At 38.6% G+C, this 10,524-nt stretch overlaps 1 protein-coding gene across 1 annotated transcript; it reads right to left on the reverse strand.

The window, feature by feature from the left end:
* Positions 1–745: 745 nt before the first annotated feature.
* Positions 746–6,754, reverse strand: ZBTB33 (zinc finger and BTB domain containing 33). The gene is made up of 2 exons (XM_011378257.2): positions 6,538–6,754; positions 746–4,151 (listed from the first exon to the last, which is right to left on the reverse strand). The coding sequence occupies exon 2, from the start codon at positions 4,147–4,149 to the stop codon at positions 2,134–2,136; it is 2,016 nt and encodes a 671-aa protein (XP_011376559.1). The 5' UTR covers positions 4,150–4,151; positions 6,538–6,754; the 3' UTR covers positions 746–2,133.
* Positions 6,755–10,524: the final 3,770 nt, after the last annotated feature.

Genomic DNA, 10,524 nt, shown 5'->3' on the forward strand with positions numbered 1-10,524 from the left:
CTCATAATCTTCAGCAGATAAAGAAAAAGACTCTGTTATAATAGGCATTATAGCGGCCCCATTATCTTGGGCTTCGTCTTTTGATTTTTGTATTTATATATATATATATATATATTACTCAGGATGGATAGTTTTCAGACAACAGACTAATTTACCTAGCAGTTAAATCTGAAAGATCCAGAAGCTCTGCTGGCATCAGTATCATTCACACTTGTAGAAGTAATTATGTCTAACTGGTTGAAATAGGTTAATGAAACTCAAATTTCCACTGAAAATATTTCAGAATGCACCCTATAGCCAAAGAGAAATGTTATCAATATCTACATAGAAAGGACACTGATATTGTGATTCCAGAGCTCTGTCTTAAGTTACAAGGTAATTTAAAATTTTCCAAGGATTAGTTTACAAAATGGTTTGTAGCTCTAGACACACAACAGCAAAACAGATGCATGTTATTCTAGTCCTCGTTAAGCAAAGGATTTTTTTCTTTCTCCTTGTATTATTGCAAATACTGATGCCTGATACCCTCAGGTACCAACTTAAGAAACACTGAAACCATTATCTTCAAATCTAGCTTACTGTCAGAAGGATGATGTATACATGAGAAATTATGATTAAAGCTTTAAGTTCAAAGGTAAGAAATAGACTATTTTTAAAAATACATGGTTAAGGAAAAAGAAAATATCTATTTCAATTAAGATATACTTAAGCAAGGTTACAAATGACTAATAACTATGCACAACAATCTTTTTCAGTATCTATTAATTTTTTTTTCCTTTGCAAAAAGTCATTTACAGAAATTCAACAAGTTAATCCTGTTATAAATGCTAGGCTATATATTTGTCCCAACCTGCTTCCTTTTAGTACTAGCACTTCGATAAGTTTTTACTTTATTTTCTAAGTGTTTAAATATGTGTCATTTTAAAAGGAAGAAAGGTGGTATTTACTATTCTCAAGATAAATGGTAATCGGCGAGCCTATATTACATTCCATATATAGTTTCTGATTGCTATAATACCGCAGCAATTTGCAGATGGAATGGAACTTATTTTAGAAGGGGTTAAAAACCTAAAAGGTCTTGCTGAAAGGGAAATACTAGATCACTGATTCAACTATTTCAAATGAAAGTTTCCTATTAGAGAGTCTAAGTAATATGAACATTTAAAAATATATGCCAGTAGCCTCCCACCCAAAATATGTAGGAGTCTCATTTCTGGAATCTATCATGTATAAAGATTTATACAGAATTAAAGATTTATTTGGTGGCTTTCGGATTCAAAATTTGAAAATTTCATGGGAATATTTTTAACCATAATGAGCAAAAAGGCAATCTCCATTCACTTCCACTGTCTCTATTATGTAAGAGCAAAAATTCAAAAAAAAAAAAAAAGCGACAACTTTTCATCTCCTGTCTGCATTATGGAGATTAGTATTTTTGCCCACAGGGACCACATAGCAAAGGTATATATACAGTAGTCCAGCCACCAAAGTCTTTTCCAAACTATGACAATAAAAGCAAGATATAATTCTAATTAGCTAAAACTAATTAATTCTTCAGATGAGACTTGTCTGCATGGCCATTTTCATGGGGGCAGGGAGGCAGGAGGTTGCTATCCATTTGGACTAGCACAATATACAACCAAGCAGAGACTTACTCTGAAATTTTCCAGAACAACTTTAAAAGTTCTTGTTCATTTTTTATGCCATATATAAAACACAACACACATTTATAGTCTCAATATTAAGAAAATTAAGAATTCAGCAGTAAAGTGCTAACATAGAAGGGGGAAGTTATAAGATGTACTAGGGTATGCTAATAACTCCAGTTATCTTCAAAGAACATTCAGACTGCTTCAAACTCTATTCAGGAAACTATCTCTCCAAGCTTTTTTTTTTGCCTCTTTTAAATAAGCTGAAAGCTAACTATATAAACAAATACTTGGGGCAGGGGGGAATTCTCAATCTCTGTACTCAAACTCAGAATAATTTGCTTCTAAAAATTATCAACAAGTAATCCAGCTATACTATCTTCAGATGATGTGGCAGAACAAATTATCTTGTTTTCACCTTGTTTCATAGGTCTGAAAGTCCTGCCCCTTAATCCAAACCAAAACTTTGATACTTCAAAAGAGTTCAGTAAGATTCTGGTATTATGAATTCAAACTCAGTACTGCCATCTGTTACATTCTGTTTAAAAATTGAATCATTTTCCTGCTGAATAAAAATATCTTCCCAGGTCATTGGCTTGTTCTGAGTAGATGTGGTCCCTACTGGAGGTTCTTTCCCAGCATCAACCTTATACCCAATACCATCATCCTTCATTACAGGCACAGTGCCTGACCTATCAGAAAGGTATGCATATTGTCTGATCTGTAAAGACCTGCATGGATGTAACCGATAAAGCTTCGAGTCTCCAGAAGGATCTTGACTATGAACTGACTTTATGTGTGAAGACATAAACTGATAGTTGATGAAAGATTTGCCACAAGCCAAACATTGATACCTTCGCTCCCCTGTGTGATGAATTTCATGCTTTGTGCGATATTCTGCAAGGGGAAATACCTTCTCACAGTAACGGCAAGGATACTTCTTTTCCCAGGAATGAATGTTAAAATGTCTCCGCAAGCTCGTCAGACAGACATACGATCTTTTGCATACAATACAAATATAATAGACCCTTCCATCTACTATTAACTCATAGTGATCATCATGTTTTACTTTCATACGTTTGTTTGCTGTCTCACTGCTAGATGTTTTTGGTATCTCATTCTCAAGTCTGGCCTCCCCTTCATCAGGGTCATCTTTGACAGGGATGACTATGTCATAAGTATCTTCACCGATATTTGCATAAACCTTGCAACCAGTTGACAAGCCTTCAATTTCAGTAGCTGTATCTAAAGTAATGATCTTCTGACCCTCCATTAGATGTTTTGATTCTAAACCTGGATCATTAGTGTTTCTAGTAATTATATCTGAAATTTTTAAAGAATTGGAAAGTGGCTCTTGCAGAAGTGTAGGGATCTGCATCTTCTGTATCAGTGATCCATCAAAAGTGGTACTTTGAGGGATATCAGCCTGTGGGACCAAAGATGTATTACTGATGGCCGAATCTGGACTGGAGCTAATAGTGTCATCATCATCATCTATAATTTCCTCCTCCTCTTCTTCATTGGCCTTGTTTCCTGTTAAAACAGCACTGTTTGGTGTCTGCTGATTCTGCACAAGTAAATTGATTGAAGGTGACATATGATTTGGAAGTGAAGGACTGACATTTGGTGGTGTAGTAAGTGGTGTCTGATTTAACAAAATAATGTTAGGAGTCAGATGTGTCGGGGCCGAAGATACCAGCAATTTTTCACTTCCTTGTGTTTGGCTCAGAGTTGCCTGATTCACAGGAGTAGGAAGTTTCTGAGTAGGTGTGATATTTGTTAAAGGGGGAGAGTTATTACTAGCACAAGGTGCGACATCTGAAATAGCAACAGAGCCTGAGTTAGGCTGGACCTGTGCCACTGCACTGTTACTCGGCAAAGTCTCCTTTGCAGGCAGAATCTCAGAGCAGAAAATGACGTCATCATCATCATCGTCTGAATCAGTAACAATGATCTTTTTTGTCTCATAATCTTCAGCAGATAAAGAAAAAGACTCTGTTATAATAGGCATTATAGCGGCCCCATTATCTTGGGCTTCGTCTTTTGATTTTTGTATTTCAAGGTTCTTGTCACTAGAACCAGGAGGTGAGGTTTCTGCATTACCATCCTGAGCTGTACCTGAGATGCTTTTAACCTGTGACAACGGGACACCAAGCTCTGCTATAAATTTAACTCCTAACAATTGCCCTGATTTAATTAACTCATCAAGCAAATCTGATCTAACACGAACAATTTTAGAACTATAGATATAATTGAGAATTTCTGCAAAGATCTCTGCTCTTATAAAGCTCAGTTCAACAACTTGCCCAGCAACTGAGAAGAGCTGATGGAAGTAAGTACTAGAAGCAGAAAGAATATTCCTGTGGGCCCGGAATTTTCGGTCTTCCACAATAACGGTAACATCACAGAAGAGTCCATGGCCACGTTGCTCATTCAAGGAGTTCAGCAGACTGCCAGAGTACTGAATGTCTGTAGCAGAAATCAGTTTTCTACTCTCCATGCCTATAAAAAAAAAGGGAAGGGAATGGGGATGAGAGAAGGTTAGGAAAGAAAAACAAAAGTATTTTATCATTCAGAATTGTAGCTACAGCATCATTAAATAGTTCATTCAAGTTTTAACTGAAGTTTGGCATAACTTTTTACTTCTATATAAACTGTTCATACAGGATGGGTTTTGGACCCCATGTCAATTCTCACGTCTTCCCTCTGAGACAAGCAACTTTTAAATTGATCTACGGACATCAATAGTAATCTCCTCATTTGAAGCTGATACATGCGTCACCACTTAGCAAATTTTAAAGATCAGAATTAATTTTCTTAGTTCTGATTTTGGGTTTTCTCCTCAAGAAGAGCTAAGAGTTAATTTTTAGCTGTCTTAAAACTTTTTTAAGAAACAGCATCATGAACACTAGTTATTTCATGTAAATGAATGATTTACATGTTAGAAAAGTTTGGTGTGTGCAATATTGGGTTGGAAATACTCTTCCTAAATTTTAACTTATCTTTAAGAAATATTCAAAAGCTACTCCCTGCAGCTAATGACTGAATCAGCATTTATAAACACTGAAAACTATTACTTGTAAGTTTCCCCTTATTTTTCTGTTATTTAAATTGGGATGCCTCATCTGGATAAATCATTAAACACCTTATTACTCCTTCTTCATCCCCTTTCCCCTCACCTCTTTACCCTTACAATCTCCAGAGGTAGAATGTTAAACAGAGTGCCAAGTGAAGTCAATAGATACTATTGTAAAAAATAAATAAGACAAAGGAAAAGGAAAGTTTACTATTTCTTAACGCTATTTTGCAGGAAAACATTTTTGTTGGTAAAGAATTACGTGCACTGGTATGAGAACTTTTTTCACACCAAATGAGTTAGTGAAAATGAAAATATAAACTTATTGGAACAGAGCAGACATTACTCTAGAAAAGAGGTGGCGATGTCAGTAAACAGTATTGCTGTGTACTACTCCCTAAACATTTTTTTGGACTTCTCAGAAATATTCCCAGTAGCACTGACCTGAGTTGCTTAAAAATATGTGTGTGTGTGTGTGTGTGTGTGTGTGTGTGTGTAATAACTATTAGCTGACAAGTACTTTTGGTAAGGAAACACTTTTATTGCTAATATTCTTTTCCTCTAGAGTTACCAAAATAGTACCACTGTTATAGTGCCTAAGTTATGCACTTGAAAGGCAGGGCATCTCAAATATCTTCTCAATTTTTCAAAATTATAGCTTAAAAACAAAAAGTGAGTGAAAAGTCTAGAGATCAAAGACTTAAAACATCATCTGTAATAAGGCGTTGCTCGTTAACAGTACCAAGGAATTTCAAGTTACCATAAAGGCATTCATCAGAAAGAGTGACCTTTGGACAGCGAGCCAGCAACCAGGGCTTCTGAAATATGGGGGTTTCGACAGAAGTCACTTTTCAGGGAATAGATGGGTTTCTGAATACGATCTCACAATTTTTGTCATTTGCCAATGTTTTTTTCCAATGGAAGAATGCGTTATATGGACATGTCCCTGTGACACTAGGACATGGTTTCATTTTGTTTAGGTTTCCTCCTCCTCCCCGTTAGGGTGGACCCAGGAACAGCACAAATCGGTCTGAAACCACTCCAAGATTTGCGACCTGACTTTGAAAAAGCCATTCTGCATCACTGCGAAAGAAATCCTTGACTGTGGGCAGGTGATGGTGGAAAAGCGAGAAACGCCATCCGCGAGGGAGTGAAACAAACCGACACGCGGCTCCCTGCGGCAGCTGAACCCCATCTTCCTTCCTCCACCTCTCTTCCCCATTCGCACCTAGCCGCCTGCAACCAATGTTTTTAATCTTAATTCAAGCGAAAAGGCAGCTTCTTGCAAATACAGATGGAGAAAAGAACTGCACAGTCAGGGCGGGGTAATGAGGTGAGCTGGGGAAAGTAAAAGGTGGCAAAGAGAAGGGTGGGGGTGCTAGGAGGGGACGAGGCCGAGCAGGCGGCATTGTTATGCCCTGGAAGGGGACGGAAGGGGAGGATGGGCTCGGCAGGAAGGCTCTAAATCAAAGTAGGGGCGAGAAGGAGAAAAAGAGGCACAAAAAGGCAGACAGAGGGGCGAGGAAAAAGCCAAGTGGGTCTCGGTGGAGGGCTCCCCACGCTCCAGGCCTACCCAGAGCACCGGCAGCCCCCAGGCCCCTGACGGCGAAGGGGACCGCGCCGCGGCCCTCCTGGTTCGTCCCCTCCTTCACTCCCGGGCCCACACAAAGAAAGGGCCGGAGGAGCGGAGCCTCCGACTCTGCCGCTTCCTGGTTCAAGTGAGGAGAATACAGACGCAGGCGCGGCCCAGGGACGGAGGAAGCAGCGCGCCCCTTGCCCCTCTCCCCTCCCGGGTCGGGGCAGGGTCCTCACCTGCTTCCCGGCGCCGCAGTTTCTCCTCGTCGGGCCGCGCCGAAGGGTGGGAGTCCTCCAACAACAAGAGGCCGGACTCCGCGGCGATTCGGCTCCCTCTTTAAACGTCGCTCCAGTCTTGGGCGACGTCGACGCGGCTGCCGCCTCCCGCCGCCACCGCTGCTACCGCTGCCCCACGCCGCCGACAGAGGGCACAGCGCGGGGGCGAAGCGCTGAAGTCGAAGGCTCCCTCCTCTTCCGAGAGCACTTCGGGTTTTTCCGGAAGAGCCCGAGCTCCAGGCGGACCCGCTTCGGCGCCCCATCAGACTTCGGCTCCTTCCGAAAGGGGCGGAGGAGGACTGGGAAGCTCTCGGGATGTTCGGCCCTTTCCGGAGGGCGAAAGGGTGGGAAAAAGGAAAGGGGAAGATGGAGCGACGCAGTCACAAGCGATGGGGATGGAAGGGAAGCTAGTCGCTTTCATCTAAATTCAGTGTAAACGTCTCGCGTGAAATCTTTGAGAGATTATCCGGGTTCCATTTCTTCTGCAAATTTGAAACTGCTCTATTAGCTTGTTTCTTGGATGATAAACCACCTCGAAATATAATCTGAAGAAATATAATCAAATTTTGTCAACTCAAATCAAATTCTAGGATAACAAGATAACTACATTACAGTAACTACTTTTAGGAAATAAAGCTAGTGTCTGGACAAGTACTATCTTCTTAATGGACTACTAAATGATGCTAATTTCTTCATTTCGACTATCGCTTACTTACCACCTGTTTGATCTGTACCAAATCTTATGCTAGGTTCTGTGGAATACAAAAATGAATAAGCCAAAGTCTCTACCTTTTCAAAGAACTCAGGAGATAGGTACCCAAACGTGGACAAAAGTGTTCGTACAAGGTATAGAACACATAGAAGGGAATAGCAAACTGAATGTTAACATTTGACCTGTATCATTAACACTTGCATTGTTGATTTATGTTTATTTTCATAGCATTTCCTCCTCAGATGGCTTTAGTGCCTGACACATAGTAGGTGTTCAATAATAGTTTAATGAATGAATAAATGAGTTGTAATTTTTTTTGAAATCCTCTGGTAATGCCCTTCCGACTGAGTACCATGATGAATGAAACAACAGGATAGGTGTTTAGAGAACAAAATATTTCTCTTTCAGTTGGTTATTGATCATATTCAACTAAGGAACCAAAATAGTAGCTTTTTTCCTTCAGCAATGAAGGCCATTCACTACTTTCATTTTCTTTTTTAAAAATACGTGTAGGATAATATTGCATCCATTTCCAAAAACTTGAATTTGCACCTGTTTACCTTTCAGTCAGAATCCCTGTACTTCTTTCCTACAAAAATCTTACTGAAAATGTCCGTCAGGATATTCCAGAATAAAAACAGATACAACTATATTTAATTTTCTTCAACATGAAGTCAGACAAGGATGTCATCATCTATCCCCAATCTATTCTACACTCTCCTTAATAAAGCAAAGCCACATAAATTACCCTGTATTCCCAATAAAGGGTGAAAACAGAACCAAAGTCATAACTCCAATGTAAAAAAAAAAGTAAAGCCACATAGTAAAACATCAAAGTGGTGTAATACAGTTGTATTTTCACTAGGAAATAGGAAATTCACAAGATATTCCTTAGTTTCTTCTCCAAGATTTTATATTGTGAGAAAAAAAAAAAACTATGTGGGAATTATTGCATCATTGTTTCTTATTAGGACTTAAAATTATGAAAGTTTCATTGTTTAATATAAAGATATTTCACGAGAAATAGGAGTGTGCTGTTGTCAAGGAAACTAAAGCAGGTGGTAGTATTTTCCCGGCAACTGAGCACTTAACAAAACTAGTTAGCAGGTTAATAATTATTTTTCTGAGTCATCTTCCCCCAAAATTTAGTAGCAAGAAAAAATTTAGGAAATAGGACAAAGTATATATTGAAAGTTTAGGATCTATTTATCTTTCAGTAGCTAAGGTGACTAAAACTAAAATGAGACTTAACTTTGAAATACAGATCAGAGAGGCAGTAGCTGCCATGCTCGATATTAAATTTTTGTTGGTTAACTCTCAGTAAATTGGAAGATGCAATACGATTTCTGTTGCATCAGCATTAACAGCACCAAGGCTGTCCATAGGATTACTTTGCCTTTGTCCCTTTCCTGAAAGGGCTTTAAAAGTGTGGAGCCTCAACCGAGGTATGATGAAAACCTGTTCATTCAAAGCCTAGGGAACCTTCTCTTCCCTTCTGTCCATGTCTCTCACCCTTTAACTCAGCAAAAACTGAACTAAAATTAAAAAGCTACCTATAATTAAGGAGAGCCAATGATCAGAAAAGAATTTTTTTTATAGGAAAGCAGAGCAGACCAAGAAACTTAATATTTGCCTTTGGGACAAGATCATTGGAAAGTTTCATTAATTTTCTGTTTCTCAGAAAGTTATCTCACCTTCCACTTTCTTTTCATCTACATGCTTAACCCTACATCAAACTCAATAGATTTTATTTTATTTATTTATTTTTTATGGTGACATTGGTTAATGAAATCCAATGTTTTAGCTGTACAGTTTAACAGTAAGGCATATATATGTATTTACACTGTGTGCTCATCTCCCATAGTTAGATTTCTTTCTGTCACCACATATTTGACCCCTTTTACCCCGTATACCTCCCCTCTCCCCTCTCCCCGCTATCCTCTGGTAACTACTAGTCTATTGTCCGTGTCCATGAGTCTCTGTTTGTCCTATTCATTTGTTGCTTTTAGGATTATATCCCACATATAAATGATATCATGTGGTTTTCAACTTTTTCTGTCTGGCTTATTTCACTTAGCATGATTATCTCGAGGTCCACCCATGTTGTCGCAAATGGCAATATTTCATCTCTTCTTATGGCTGAGTAATATTCCATTGTATATATGTACCACTGCTGCATTAGCCAATCATCTATTGTAGGACACTTCGATTGCTTCCATGTCCTGGCCACCGTGAATAATGCTGCTATGAACATCGGTGTGCAAATATCTTTTCGAATATGAAACTCAGTAGATTTTAAATAGAAGAACCTGTATCGAATGGATTTGGAGGTACAAATGGTTTCACATTCTAGAAAAGTTTTTAACTGACTGATAATGGAATTGGTTTGGTTTTGTAACCACGTGTCAGTGTTTGCTCGCCTTGTTTGAACTTGATTATGAATTCCGTGAAGGCCGCCAACTGTCCTCTCCTATGTTAAAATGCCAAGAATCTTGTGGGTGCTTTATATATTAACTGATGATGATAAAAGAGGGAAAAAATGACATTCATCCAGTCCTAGAGCCTTGAATTACTCAGTCCTCTGAGTTATGCTTAGCTTCACAGATTTAGTAAGGTCACCACACAAGTATAAGAAGAAACCATAGTAGAGTATAGTGAAAAAAAGACTTGAGGAGCAGATGTTAGTGGGTTGGATTCTGTACTGTCACCTTATAGCTGTGCAACCTTGAACCTGATTCTTCATCTATAAAATAAGGATAATAATATTTTCCCATAGAGTTGTTTGGATTATTAAATAAATTAACTATGTGTGATGTCAAACAGTTTACAATTTCCAAAATATGACATGCTGTTTACTGCTTCCATATCTGTACCTGGAAGCCTGAATCTAGAATAATCATCCCTTTCATATCCACACTTTGCCTCTCTTGTTGTTTGGCAAGTTCCTGGTCTTCCAGAAAGACACGACTCAAGCACTAAATTATTTGTGAAGCCAGTCTTAACCCAAAAAATGGTAGATAGATATGGTTACTTAATGTTGAGTGAATATCTGGAACCCAATAAGTGCTAAATATATGTTTGTTTTTTTCATTACTATCCCCTTCTCTGCTTAATCCCAACAATTCTTTCTTTAAGTGACTTGTTAGATATTGTTAATTCTCTTCTTCTTAAAATCTTTCATAGTCAATTGAAGGGATGTATAACCCTCCTACTTGGAAAGAGGGAGCGGATAATTG

Source organism: Pteropus vampyrus, unplaced genomic scaffold (genome assembly GCF_000151845.1).
Source record: "Pteropus vampyrus isolate Shadow unplaced genomic scaffold, Pvam_2.0 Scaffold335, whole genome shotgun sequence".
In the NCBI taxonomy this organism is placed as follows: domain Eukaryota; kingdom Metazoa; phylum Chordata; class Mammalia; order Chiroptera; family Pteropodidae; genus Pteropus; species Pteropus vampyrus.